Below are 15188 nucleotides of genomic sequence, written 5' to 3'. Positions count from 1 at the left end.
TGTTAGGCATTCTATAGAGATTTGTTGAATAGATGAATGAATGAATAAATGAATGAATGAATTAAATAAGCATATAAAAGTAGCTGTTTTCAAAGGAATATAACTTGGCCTGTTTTCCAAACGAATGTACATAGCAATAAGAATTTACATATTTTTTGCATTCTGTATGTGCAACTAAATTAAACGATAAATAATAAGAAATAAAACCATTTTAAAACTAACCCTTAAGCATTTAGGGCTTGGAAACAAGGTCTGAAATTGGCCTCGTATTACCCAGTTACAGCCCAAAGCAGGGAGGGTCCACATGACACAAAGCCAATTGTCTTGCTCCTGTCCACAAAGCCTGAAAGCCCCACAGTTAGGCTGGTGTGTTTGGTTTCAGGATTTTAGAACAATGAACCAATTATGCTTTTTTCTCAGTGAGAAGAATGACTAAGCCAAGGAAATAAACTGTAATCCACTGCAACACAGCTGACTCAACCATTAAAGAAAAATGTCTTTTAAAATAATTTCAAAATCTATGGTAATTCAACATTATTGCCTATTTCACACACAACACACACTAGTATATGTATGTTTTGTGTAACTATATAATTCCAGAAAATATAGATATAAATAGCCCTTTGGAGCTATTTTGTGCAAATTTTAGTGAGTAAATAAAGTTGACCTATTCAAGAAGTAAGAATGGAATAGTAAGAATAAAGACTATGCACTGTTGGAATAAGAACCTATCATTATTGTTATAAATTATCACCTCCACATTGGGTACTGCATTAAAATCGTACTAAGTACTACAGAGTAAAACATTACCCTACAACTTGTGCGGAAGGGAAAAACTGAAGGAGAAATGCCATTTTCCCTAATCTTTCAATGGCTTTCATTCTAATCTCCTACACTGGACTGAATACAAATCAGTTCAGAGCAACTTCCTGCCACCCACCTTCAGCCCACCTGCACCTTTACCTCTCCCCCCCGAGAAGCATGACAGCATTAACAAGAGATGTCACTGCCTTTTCAAGGCTGGTGAAGTGAAGCTTGTTCTCCCCACCCCTGCACCTCAGCCCTGATACTGAAGTGAGAAAACACAGGTAGCATGCTGGGGCGGGGGTGGGTGGGGGGAAACAGCTGCAGAACAAAAATTCTATGGAAAATGAGGCATTTTCTCCCTGTAAAAGATAAAAGACAATAGCAGGAAAAGAAATACATTCTCTGAAGTCGGGAGTGAAAAAGAAAGCAAGCAGTATTTTTCCATGAACCAGGAGGTTTAGAAGTTCTTACCTGGGCCTGGTGTAGTGTTCAACAGGAATGAAGAAAAGGGAGAGGAAAAAGATAAGGAAAAACGTCAGTATACTGGATGAAAAAATTCATGTTCTAAGTTAAAATATTATTTTACCTACACATAAAAGCCAACTTTTTTTTTTTTTTTTTTTTTTTGGTAAATGATTACAATATCTTCATTAAGCCTTGGGAGAGAAAAAGCAACTCATTATTGTTTAAAGTGAAGATATACAAAGGAGTATTATAAACAACACAGCCAAAGAAAAGATTAGATGGGCAGGATGAAGAAATCTTAAAAAACTGAGTAGACCTTAAAATACATATATCTTGGGGGATAGATAAATTGTGAGTGAAATCTATCCATAGATTGATTGATTAATCTATTGATTTTAATCCATCCATCCACCTACATTTCTTGGGATGAGAATTTGCTTCCTCAATCAGAAAATGGTACTTCAAAGACCATTACCAAGTGAATGGACCACTGATTGTGTTATTGAGGAATATATAATTGTGATAAAAAAAATCCATGTGATTTACAATTTTCAAAGTTAACACAAACCTTTGTATGTTCTTTCCTAATATTTTACTGATAAGGTCCTAGAAATTTCTATTTTTAAATGCAGAACATCTGTATTCAGAGTCAGGAATCTACCATTTCTTGTTTTAGCTTTAATTTTTAGTTGTTAATAACTTAATATACCACCAGTAAGATGATTAACAAGTACCTAAATGTCCCCATCAAACTCTGCATTAAATTTTAAAAGAGTTGGAGAGTGACAGAAAAATGGCTTAGGTAAAAGACTTTTCATAGCAAAAACAACTTGGCAGAAGGTCCTGAACCTTTGAAAATTCGCTAGTAAAAAAACGCTGAGGCAAACACAGCTTATTTTCATTGAAAGGTTCATTGGCTGTACGTACACACACACACACACACACACACACACACTGAGCCTATACATTTATGTAGAATTTCTCTTTATTAGGACCAGGGAGCAGAAGTTATTATAAGTTAAGTTTACCTATGGATATTTAAGATTTTGAAATTTGTAGAAGAATATTCCTTTGCATTATAAAGCTTACATTGCAGTTATTGTGTTTAATTAGGGTTATGTTAACTGAATTTTCTTCTTTGCAAATATTCACTCTGGCAGGAAAACTCATTGACCAGTAGATGGCAGCAGTACTGCTTATTAGTCACCGATGGTTGCCTTGGAGGGCACATTCAGCAACTTCACTCGGAAAAAAAAAAATCAAGATTTTTTCAGAGTAGTACTTCCTACGGCATTTAATTCTCCACTTTCTTTGTCCTTAATTTCTTTATTCAAAATTTATTTTTATTTTCTCTAGACTGTACCTTTATTTTACCTTATTATTTTTGAAGATCTAATTGGCTTTCCCATGTGATTCATGAATTCGGCGGCATCCCATTTAGCAGGTGGAGGGGAGCACCCTACAGTATATCTTTATTATCATTAACAATTTAAGTTAATGTGGGAAGTAAAGTATGTGTACTGGTAAGCAGTGTGTTTGGAGATTAAAATTAATCTATGTGTGCATGAAACCTATCTGCATATTTAAAGTTGGTTCATATATATGATTTGGCTCATTTGATTGTGACACTATAAATACATATCTTAACATCTACACATACTATATTAAGTTTATTCTTTGTTAATTCACATGTAGGTCAAACATGATAATAATTGCCTATATCTTATATTACATTTGAATTAGTCACAATTCCCTCTATCAGTCTTTTTATTTTATATCTCCAATAGAACACAAGTAACAACTATTAACAGCAGCTAATGAAATGAACATACAAAAATCAAATAAGGTTCCAAATAAAATTCAAAAGGTCAAAGACTAAATTGGTAGAGAACATAGTTACACTGACTTTGAAGTCATCTTTATATCTTTTTTAACATATTTTGTATCAAACAAATTTAAATGACAAAATTCATATTTCCTAGTTTTATTTTTTGATTTTTTTAAAGATTTTATTTATTTATTTGAGAGAGAGAGAGTGAGAGAGAGAGAGAGAGCACAAGAGGGGGGAGTGGGAGAGGGAGAAGCAGACTCCCTGCTGAGCAGGTAGCCTGATGCGGGACTCGATCCTGGGACTCCAGGATCATGACCTGAGCCGAAGGCAGTCGCTTAACCAACTGAGCCACCCAGGCGCCCCATATTTTTTGATTTTTTTAGAGAGGGATGGAGAGAGAGAGTATGAGGGGCAGAGAGAGAGGGAGAGAGAATCTTAAGCCGTCTCCACACCCAGCACAAGCCAGAGGAGGAGCTCAATCTCACAACCCTGAGATCCTGACCTGAGCTGATACAAAGACATTCAACCAACTGAGCCACTCAGGAGGACCCCCCCAACCTTCTTTTTAGAGAGGGAGTAGGATGGGAGGGAGGGAGGGGGAGGGAGGGAGGGGGGAGAGGGGGAGAGAGAGAGATCTCCTAGTTTTAGATCCAAATCCAAATACTCTCTTTCATTTTAAGTAGTTGGTAATTGAGATGTCTTTTCTGAGAGTCTAGGGGAACTATAATAATGAGAGTCTTGCTCTCAGCACACAGCTAGATACAATTTTATGATATTATTTTAAAGGTAGGTGTCATTTTAATTTCCATTTCCATTTTTCATATGCATATACATGCAAGGTACTAAATCTCCTAATGCAAAGATAATGTATCTGATTTGGGATTATAAGAACACACATATATTTACTCAGGCATTCTAAGGATAAAATAGGTCAAATTTCTTATTCAGGGCTATTGTTTATTCTTCTCCATTTTGGAGGAAAAAAAATAGATCATTGTGAATCTAAATAACATGTTAATATTCTCAGTATTAGAATCAATGGTAGAAAATACCTGGTTGACATGGTCCAGTTTGGGGCAAGGCCTCCCTCCATTATAGGGTTTTTCACGCAACCATTTAGACCGAACCTTGACGCCACTCCCACAGGACTTACTGCAGCGAGACCAGTTGGACCACTCGCTGAGCTTGCAGTCAGAGGGACAGGGAATGATGCAAGCCTCTTCAATGTAACCTGAGTGGAAACAAGCCAGATGTGAGTCCTCTCCTCCACATGTGACCTGCCCACTACCACCCACCATTCTAGCTCATTTAGAAGGTCCAAGTTTGACTTGACAGCAACATGCAAATGCAAATATGTCTGCGTTGTGAGGAACTCAAATTAAATTCTGCAGGAAAATGACACGTACGTACAGTGACTCTGTTAAAATAACAGCTGAGCAGTGGCCATATGATCTGTTTAGGATTCATGCTCACCATATTTCAACATTTCTGACTTTCTGACAGCTCATGTTTAATTGACAATAACCTGTCGGCTGCTATATCGTTCTCAGGCTGTCAGAATGATACATTAAAAAAAATTATAACAGCTTTCTATAAAATTCTCTGTGTTAATGTCACACAAGCCAAAGTGTTTGAGTCCATGAAATATTCTTCCTCAAGAAGAGAGCCAGACCCTCTCAATCAACATCCAAAAGGAACCGTTTAACTTAGCACCTTATGTTTCCCCTTTGAAAATCAAATCTGGAGAAGAAAAATGAAGGATGTTAAATAATGTCTCATAGTTTTTAGTGCTGTCAATTTCAAAACAATTTCACATCTTGCATTCATTGTATTCTCTTGAAAATCTTCTAAATGTATTGGGCAGGTATTGATATTCTACTGGACAGATAGGAAAACAAATGCGGAAAGATAATTGACAAGTGCAGGATCACATAGTAAGAGATGGGGTCTAGTCCAGTATTCATTCCATCAAATCACACAGTCAATTAACTTAATAGTCTACAGATGTGATTTGAGAAATGGGTGCATTTTCCTGGAACAGTCCCTATTACCAATTTGGCATTTCACAATATCAATTCATCACTAGTATTCTCCAGGCAAATATGTGGAAAAAGCAAAATTTCCTTTGGTCAAGAGTCAAATGCATGGTTGTTCTGGGTAACACTCTGATGTGCAGAGGGTTTGCTCTTGTACCATTTTAGATTAGCATCAAGGATCTGATTTTGAAAATGGTAATAATATAAACAACTTGTACTAGGGAACTCTAGGTTGGTTTACAATTTTTTTTATTGAGAAATAATTCATACACTGTAAAAGTTAGCTCATGTTTTGGTTTTTAATATATTCACTGAGTCATACAATCATCACCACTATCTAATTTTAGAACATGTTCCTCGCCACAAAAAGAAACTCTATACCCATTAGCAGTCACCTCCCGTTTTCCCCTCCCCCATCATCTGGCAACAACTCATCCACTTTCTGTCCCTAAGAATTCACCTGTTCTGGACATTTCATAGAATGAAAGCAAACATTCCGCGGTCTTTTTTGATTGGCTTATTTCACTTAGTATAATGTTTTCAGGGTTCATCTATGTTATAGCATGTGTTAGTACTTCACTCCTTTTTATGACTGAGTAGTGTTCCATTGTATGGATAGATCATATTTTGTTTATCCACTCATCAGCAGATGGATATTTTAGTTCTTTCCCTATTTTGTGTATTATGAATAATGCTGCTGTGAATGTTTGTGTATCAGTTTCTGTGTGAACATGTTTTTAATTCTTGTGGGTATATATCTAGGAGTGGAATTGCTGGGTCATATTGTAACTCTATATTTAACTTTTTGAGGAAGTGCCAAACTGTTTTCTAAAGCACACTATTTTACAATACCACTAGCAAGGTATAAGTGTTCCAATTTCTACATTTGTCAAAACTTGTCTTTTTTATTTTAGTGTCCTTTGAAGAACAAAATTTTAACTGTCAATGAGGCTAATTTACCTATTTTTTCTTTGGTTGCTTGAGCTCTGATGTCACATCTAGAAAATTATTACCTAATCCAAAGTAATTAAGATTTACATCTATGTTTTCTTCTAAGAGTTATACAGTTTTAGCTCTCATATTTAGGTATATAATTCACTTAATTTTTGTGTATGCTAAAAGGTGTAGGGGGTCCAACTTCATTCTTTTGTATGTGATTATCAAGCTATTCCAGGTCTATTTGTTGAAAAGACTATTTTTTTTTCTACATTGAATTATTTTGTTGAAAATTAACTGACCATAAATGTAAGGGTTTATGTCTAGATTCTAAATGTCATTCCATTGATCTCTATGCCAATACCACACCATCTTGATTGCTGTAACTTTGTAGTAAGTTTCGAAGTCAGGATGCGTGAGTCCTCCTACTTTGTTCTTACTTTTCAAGATAGTTTTGGCTTTTTTGGGTCCCTTACATTTCCATATGCATCTTGGAATCAGCTTGTCAATCTCTGTCCACAAAGGCAGCTAAGATTTTGATAGGAATTGTGTTGAACAGCTTGATCAATTTGGGAGTATTGCCATTTTAACAACCCAGATACATGGGATTTCTTTCCATTTATTTAGGTCCTTAATTCCTTTCAATGATGTTGTGCAGTTTTTGTGTACACATCTTGTACTTCTTTCGTTAAATCTATTCCCAAGTATTTCATTCGTTTTATTGTAGGTAGATTTAAAACAGAACCAACAAACACTGATTTCTTTTATTATAGTGAAACAAGACCACCTAAAAACCATTATGACAAATTTAATCCAGAAGCTTGTGACCACAGTGTCCTGGATTGAGACAGTGTTAAAGAGCCAGCCAGTTATTACACAGTATTTCCCAGTCTTGCCTTATCATAAATTTCCTGGAACACATGCTAAAAATCCAGGCTTCCAGCAACCCCAAACATTATGATACAGTTCACTTGGGATAGGGTCTCACTTTTGGAAATTTAATGTTGTGTTTATTCAGCACTCCCTCTTTTATATTGAAATTTTTTTATCAAGGTAATTGTGGATTCACATACAATTGCAAGAAATAATATAGCGAGATCCCTTGTCTACTTACTCAGTTTCTTATAATAGTAACTATAGTACAATTTCAACCAAGATACTGAGATTGATATAACCCACTGAGCTTGAATATTCAAGTTCACCAGTCAAATGTGTACCCATTTATGCACGGATGAGTGTGTAGGACAGAAATTAGGGAATGCTGCTGTAAGACACAGGCAGAATCAGTAGAATCTGGATAAGAAGTAGATCTGTAGCATATTTTTATATATATTTTATGTTTTTGTCAGATATATATCAGCTGTTTTAAACTTAGTCTCCAAACACAAAAATGCATTTTTTGGTACAATTTCATAAGTACGAAGTTTGCTGAACACACACATGAATCCAGAGCCCTCTTTGTGCCCTCTTTCAATCACTATCCCTTCCCACATGTGCAACCACCATCCTGATTTCTCACAATGCCGAATTGTTTTAAAAACTTTATATAAATGGAATCATACTGTGTATATCCATATATGCAAGCTTTCTTTCATTCTACAATGTGGTGTGAGGTTCATCCATATAGTTGCATGTTGTTGAAGACTATTCATTCATTCTTTCCTGCTTTGTCAAAGATTAATTGACCATACACTTGTGGGTTCGTTTCTGGGTTTTCCATTCTGTTCCATTGATCTATGTGTCTATTTTTTGTGCCAGTACCATATTGTTTTGATCACTACAGCTGTGCAATATAACTTGAGGTCCAGAATTGTGATACCTCCAGCTTTTCTTTTCTTTTTCAAGATTGCTTTGGCTGTTCAGGATCTTTTGTGGTTCCATACACATTTTAGGATTGTCTGTTCTTGTTCTGTGAAAAATACTATTGGTATTTTGATAGGCATTGCATTAAATGTGTAGAGTGCTTTGGGAAGTATAGACATTTTAATAATATTTGTTCTTCCAATCCATAAGCAGGGAATGTCTTTCCATTTCTTTTTGTCATCTTCAGTTTCTTTCATCAGTGTTTTATAGTTTTCAGAGTACATGTCTTTTGCCTCTTTGGTTAGATTTATTCCTAGTATCTTATGGTTTTTCATGCAATTGTAAATGGGATCAATTCCTTAATTTCTCTTTCTGCTGCTTCATTATTGGTGTATAGAAATGCAATAGATTTCTGTATGTTGCTTTTGTATCCTGCAACATTACTCAATTTGTTTATCAGTTCTAGCAATTTTTGGTGAAGTTTCGGGTTTTCTATATAGAGTACCATGTCATCTGCAAATAGTGAAAGTTTGACTTATTCCTTGCCAATGTGGATGTCTTTTAGTTCTTTTTGTTGTCTGGTTGCTGAGGCTAGGACTTCCAGTACTATGTTAAATAACAGTGGTGAGAGTGGACATCCCTGTCTTGTTTCTGACCATAGAGGGAAAGCTCTGTTTTTCTCCATTGAGGATGGTATTAAACTGTGGATTTTTCATATATGGCCTTTATTATGCTGAAGTGTGTTCCCTCTATCCCTACTTTGTTGAGGTTTTTTTTTTTTTTTATCATGAATGGATGTTGGTACTTTGTCAAATGCTTTTTCTGCATCTATTGAGAGGATCATATAGTTCTTACCCTTTCTTTTATTAATGCAGTGTATTACATTGATCTGCGAATATGGAACCACCCTTGCATCCCAGGAATAAATCCCACTTGATTGTGGTGAATGATTTTTTTTTATGTATTGTTGGACTCAGTTTGCTAGTATTTTACTGAGAATTTTGGCATCCATGTTCATCAGTGATATTGGCCTATAGTTCTCTCTTTTAGTGGAGTCTTTATCTGGTTTGGGTATCAGGGTAATGCTGGCCTCACAGAATGAGTTTGGAAGTTTTCCTTCCTTTTCTATTTTTTGGAATAGTTTGAGAAGAATAGATATTAACTCTTCTTTAAATGTTCAGTAGAAGAAGCCAGCTGGTCCTGGATTTTGTTTGTTGAGAGTTTTTGATTACTGATTCAATTTTTTTTTTTGCTGGTTATTGGTCTGTTCAGGTTTTCTATTTCTTCTGTTTCGGTTTTGGTAGTTTATATCTAGGAATTCATCCATTTCTTCCAGGTTGTCCAATTTGCTGGCATATAGTTTTTCATAATATTCTGTTATAACTGTACTTCTGTGGTATTGGTTGTTCGTTCTCTCTCGTTTGTGATTTTATTTGAGTCCTTTCTCTTTTCTTTTTGGTAAGTCTGGCTACAGGTGTATCAGCCTTTGTAATTTTTTTCAAAGAACCAGCTCCTGGTGTCATTGATCTGTTCTATTATTTTTTTAAATTTCTATATCATTTATTTCTGTTCTAATCCTTATTATTTCCTTCTTTCTATTGGATTTAGGCTTCATGTGTTGTTCTTTTTCTAGCTCCTTTAAGTATAAATTCAGGTTGTTTATTTGAGATTTTTCTTACTTCTTAAGGTAGGCCTGTATTGCTATATACCTCCCTAGTGGGACCACTTTTGCTACATCCCAAAGGTTTTAGACCATTGTGTTTTCATTTTCATTTGTTTCTATGTTGTTGTTGTTTTTTAATTTCTTCTTTGGTTTCCTGGTTGGCCCATTCATTGTTTACTAGCATGTTGTTTAACCTCCATGTATTTGTGTTCTTTCCAGATTTTTTCTTGTGGTTGATTTTTAGTTTCATAGCATTGTGGTCAGAAAAGGTGCATGGTATGACTTCAATCTTTTTGTACTTGTTGAGGCCTGCTTTGTGAATGAGTATGTGATCTATTCTGGAGAATGCTTCAATGTGCACTTGAAAAGAATGTGTATTCTGCTGTTTTAGGATGGAATGTTCTGATTAAATCTGTTAAGTCCATCTGGTCCAGTGTGTCATTCAAAGCCATTGTTTTCTTGTTTATTTTCTGTTTAGATGATCTGTCCATTGATGTAAGTGGGTCTTAAAGTCCCCTACTGTTATTGTTTTATTATCAATAAGTTCCTTATGTTTGGGTGCTCCCATATTGGGTGCATAAATATTTACAATTGTTAGATTTTCTTTTTGGATTATCTCCTTTATTATGATATACTGCCTTCTTTATCTTTTGTTACAAAGGCAATAAATTATTGAAATATTTCTAGAAGAATTGCATTTTCCCACCTTCAAAATGATGAGAAAAGTAAACTTTTAACCTTTTGTTATTTAGTACTCATAGTTGAAAGTAGAATCACAGGATCATTCATGTCACTACTTCACAAAGTAACAGATAAATGGATAGTCTTTCTTTCCATTTTATTTGTTGGAAGATTATGGCATGAGTGAGAGTTAACATGTATGACTTCAGACTGATTCATATTGTATTACTCAGTAAGCAAATATGAAACTTTTATGTCTGATCTTCCAATAGCATATTCCAGAAAACAGCTCTCAAATAAAATTCAACCTATTAAATTATAAAAGATATAAATTAGGCACTGGCATAAAGACAAAACTGCAAAAGAGTATAATTAATGCTCAGCATTCCATTTTTATTTTCCAGTGTAACAACACTCAATAATTGCCTGTCATGTTTATCTAACACAATTAAAATCCTTAATGCTACTAGTAAATTGCTAGATAAGCATTCCCTTGCCTTCTCAGCTAAGATCATTTTTGAGGGCAATTAACACCAAACAATCATAGGTGATGGAAAGACAGAAATATTTCATGCGTTTTAAGGCTAAATAAACTGCTGGATCTTGTAGCAATTTATGCCTTCTGAGGAATGCTGGAATAAAACAAATGACTTCACAATTAGGGTGTTAAAACTTTTAGTAGTTCAACACCGAATTTGACACATGGAAAATCAACCTCCTGACTTCTGATCATATTTTTTGTATCCTGCATCTATTCTGGCCACTCTTCCAGGTTGAAATAAGAACAAAACACTAGCAAGCTTTAAGTGGCAACTGGAGGACATACTGCTTTTGAGATACATCCGATCACCTCTTTCATTTGAATTATGAATGCACAGATAAAGCAGCTTTCAACAACCTTCACAGTTACTATATTGTATTGTTGAAAGGTGCACTGCTGATAAAGAATTCATTTTAAAAGCACATGGAAAATATTGGTTGGTTCTGATTTACAGCTGTTTGAATGAGCAACTTTGGCACTCTAACTGAAACTTTTGGATTAATCTCAAAAGCAACCTCAAAAAATCTCTCCTACTTTAATGTATATTCTATGCACATGACTGCAACCAGGAATGAGACAAATTAGCTAGAACTTTATTATTGTCCTCATGGGTTTAAAAATATTGAAAAAGATCATTAAAAAATTCTCAAATGAATATTCTTTTATAATTATATATTGAGGACTGATAACTCAATCCAGGAAAACCAAATTCCTATATGTATCCAAACTCCTATCATCAAATGTTCTATCCAGATTCATATAGTCAATGTATGAAAAGGTATGAATCAACCTTGGGCAATTACGATTTTCACGGTGAAGTATTCAGGAAAATATAACTACAATGAAATGCTATTTTAAATTTATATTTATTTGCTTTATATACATATGAAGGCCTATCTCTTCATATCTGCTAGGTACTTAAGAATTTTCTTGAAGTTTCAACATCAGTGTTCATGGCTATGGGGTTCTGTTGCTGTTATTATTCCAATACTGGGAGTTACCCAATGACTAGGCATTCAGATTCACTTAGGTACAGCTATGTACAAGTTTATTATCAAGGCCATTTCTTATTGCCAACTCTAAAGCTTTCTGTTGTATAATAAGGGATTTGGCTGTTCTTTGTCTTTGATTCCTGGGAGGTAGCCTCCAAATCCCGAAATTTCCTGAATCTTTCTTATTCATGGTGGTTTCTTGGACTACAGGTGAGTTTATGTTGAAGAGATGTCTGAGGACATGGGGCTGGTCACACCACAAAAACAGAACAAGTTTAGAGGGTTGGGGCTTTAAGCCATGTGATATCCACCCAATCTCTGGGGGCAGATTGGGGGACAGATTGAGCTCAACCATGTGCCCAGTGAATCGATTAATCATGTCTACATAATGAAGCCTCAACAAAAGCTCTTGATACCAAAGCTCAGGTGAGCTTTCTGGCAGATAATATACATTGATATGTAGAGAGGGCCATGCCTCCTGGATCCATGGGGAGAGAACATGGAAGCCTTGTGTTTGGGACCCTCCCGGATCTTTCCTATTTGTCTCTTATTTTGCCACCGCCTCCTCTTTTCTTTCTTTCTTTCTTTCTTTTTTTTTTTTAGAGAGGGAGAGAGAGGATCTTAAGCAGGTTCCATGCCCAGTGCAGAGCCCAAGGTGGGGCTCCATCAGGACCTGAGCCGAAATCAAGAGTCAGATGTTTACCTGACTGAGTCACAAAGGCGTCCCTGGCTACTTCTGATTTGTATCCTTTTGCTATAATAAGACTCTAATTATAAGTCCAGTTGACCCTGAAGAGCGTGGGGGTTATGGGAACTGACTCCCTGTACAGCTGAAAATCCTTGTATAATTTTGACTCCCCCAAAACCTAACTACTAACAGCCTATTGTTGACCGGAAGTCTTATGGATAACATAAACAGTTGATTAACACATATTTTATATATTGTTTATATTATATTCTGTATTCTTAAAAAAGTAAGGTGGACCAAAAGAGAATGTTAAGAAAATCATAAGGAAGAGAAAATACACTTACAGTCCTGTACTGCACTTATCGAAACAAATCTGTGTACAAGTGGACCCACATAGTTACAGTTGTGTTGTTCAAGGGTCAACTGCACAGTGCTTTCCTAAGTTCTCTGAGCTGTTCCAGTAAACCTGAGGGGGTAGTGGGACCTCCAAATCTGTCCAGCATGTCAGTAGTAAGGGTGGCCTGGGGAGCCCTGAACTTGCAGCTAATGTCTGAAGGGCTGAGCAGTCTTGTGGAGGACGGAGCCCTTAACTGGTGGAGTTTGGCTTAAATCCAGGTAGTTGGTGCCAGAATTACACTGCATTTTCAGACATAACTTTTTATCTAAAAGGTAAATAAACTTATTTATAAAAGACCCTGTATCTATAGTTTACTTATTCAACCAAAACAAAACCTTGGGAATAATTACATACATTAAAGCATTTATGGACCTTCTCCCCAGATTTAACATTTATAATTTTAACTAATCCCATATTAAAAATGAGAGAGCAGAGCTAAAAAGCTGACTTTGGGAATAAGGCTTTGTCAGCAATGTAAATATATTTGATGGAATGTTGAGACGATGAAGCAATGGGAAATAAATTGATTCTGAAACTTATTAGAGTGATTTATTTTTAACTTGATCCAATGGAGGACATTTTTCTTTCAATTAATGAAAAACATATATTGCCTTAGAAGTATTTCCAAAGGATAATCTTTAAATGTTAGTTTGTTGGATTCTAATAAGCATTAAATATAATTTTAATAAAAAAACATTTCTGTGGTCAAGTTGGAAAATTATTGCATTTAAATTAAGTAGGTCTCTTTACCCTGGGCTTTCCTTTTTTTGCTAATATGAGCTGTGACTCTCTAGGAGAATGGCTTGAATAGTGCATTTCTATACTGACTTTTTTCTATAGCATCTCACTGGACCAGTAAGAAATAGATCATTCAGACAGGTTGTAATTATAATGCATTAAACTTGGATTCATGTTTTGAGGTGTACAGAGTTTTAATATGTAAAAGGTAAGACTTTTCATGTCCATTTCCAGATATGGAAAAAAAGGCAAAAGTCGATAAACAAATTTAAAAAACCTCCAAATCCCCCAAACTTAAGAAATTTTTTCTTAAATTATATTTACTTTAAAGTTCTAATGCTTTAAATGTCAAGCTTATGGCCAAGGGAGTGGAAAATGTTATGTGAATAAATACCTTGAGGGTTTTTTTTTTTTTTAATGGCTATTTAAAAAGACCATTAAGGGAGTCAATTTTGTTTTTATGCCAATTAACTAAAATTTCCTGTAAGAGCTAAATTGGATTTCAATGCAACTATGAAGAAATGGGATAAACATGGAGAGAAATACAAGTAAAAATTTTTCTTCAAAATTTAAATTTAAAATGTCCATAAATTTGTTCATGTGCTCTCAGGTTGCTTTTTGAGCCCATATATAGGGCTTATGTCTACTATGTAATACCTTCTTCATGAATGTATAAAAAATTTCTTATGCATAGCCTTGTTCACTACATAACCATTTTGATAATGCTTTGATGATGCTTTGAAAAAGACCTACACTGTAGTAATGAGACTAGACTAATGGGATATGGAACTTAAAAACTATTTTGGATTTGCAGGGTTTTACTAATACAACAAGACTCTATATATGGATTCACACAGGTCATTTAGTATCTTTATGGATTATGAACCTTGTAACATAACGTGAAGAATGAACAATTCTATGGTTAAATCAATAAAATTGCCACAGATATCAGCAAGATTACCACTCTGTAATCATTTTGTTGAAAATTAGTGTTATGATGTCTCTAATTAATTAGGGGGAATAAGGGGCCAGAGGCCTGTAGAAAGGATGTGAAGTAAAATATAATGGCAGAAGTTGTTGATCAAGGCAAAGATCAAAATTCTTTTTTTATTGTTACAAATAATGAACTATTTTTAGCAGTTAATTTTATTTTAAGCCGCAGAACATTTTCTTTCTAAAAAGCTGGAAAGAAAGCCCAATAAATTTATGGGATTTATTGGAAGCTCTGTTTGACAGCCTGGCCTGAGGGGCTCCGTGGAGCCCAGTTTGAAAACCATGTTATTAAGTAATAGATGAGTTGAGGTCTCCGGGACATGGAGCACACAGAACTAAATAATAGCACCAGATGTTTTTCCATCAAACACAACATGAATGGTAGCTGGAGGAAATTTTCCAGTGAAAGTCTCTCCCTCATCACCTCCACAGTCCTCCTTCAGGGCCTGTTGGAGAATAATGCTGGTCTCCATACCTTATTTAAATTTGACCCTAGGTTATTGCTTTCTTTTTGTATTCAGTATCCACAGTGGCCCTCTCCTTCTTTCCCTGGCTCTTTAAACTTGCAACTATTACCTCAGGAAAAGTCTGTCCCTCAAACCCTTCCTCTCTTTTAC

General features: G+C 35.2%; 1 protein-coding gene across 6 annotated transcripts in view; it reads right to left on the bottom strand.

The window, feature by feature from the left end:
- THSD7A (thrombospondin type 1 domain containing 7A) overlaps positions 1 to 15188 on the bottom strand; it is a 448580-nt gene that overhangs the window by 36794 nt on the left and 396598 nt on the right. For all 6 annotated transcript variants that reach the window (XM_064575204.1, XM_064575207.1, XM_064575202.1 and 3 more), the window contains one exon: positions 4156 to 4334. In XM_064575204.1, coding sequence (XP_064431274.1) covers positions 4156 to 4334 — 179 coding nt within the window. The remainder of the gene's footprint in view (positions 1 to 4155; positions 4335 to 15188) is intronic.

The sequence above is a fragment of the Mirounga angustirostris genome, unplaced genomic scaffold (genome assembly GCF_029215605.1).
Source record: "Mirounga angustirostris isolate CCGP_5_RB_7025 unplaced genomic scaffold, mMirAng1.0.hap1 SCAF_12, whole genome shotgun sequence".
NCBI lineage: Eukaryota > Metazoa > Chordata > Mammalia > Carnivora > Phocidae > Mirounga > Mirounga angustirostris.
The sequence above is the reverse complement of the archived record's forward strand: the minus strand, read 5'-3'. Positions and strand labels throughout refer to the sequence as shown.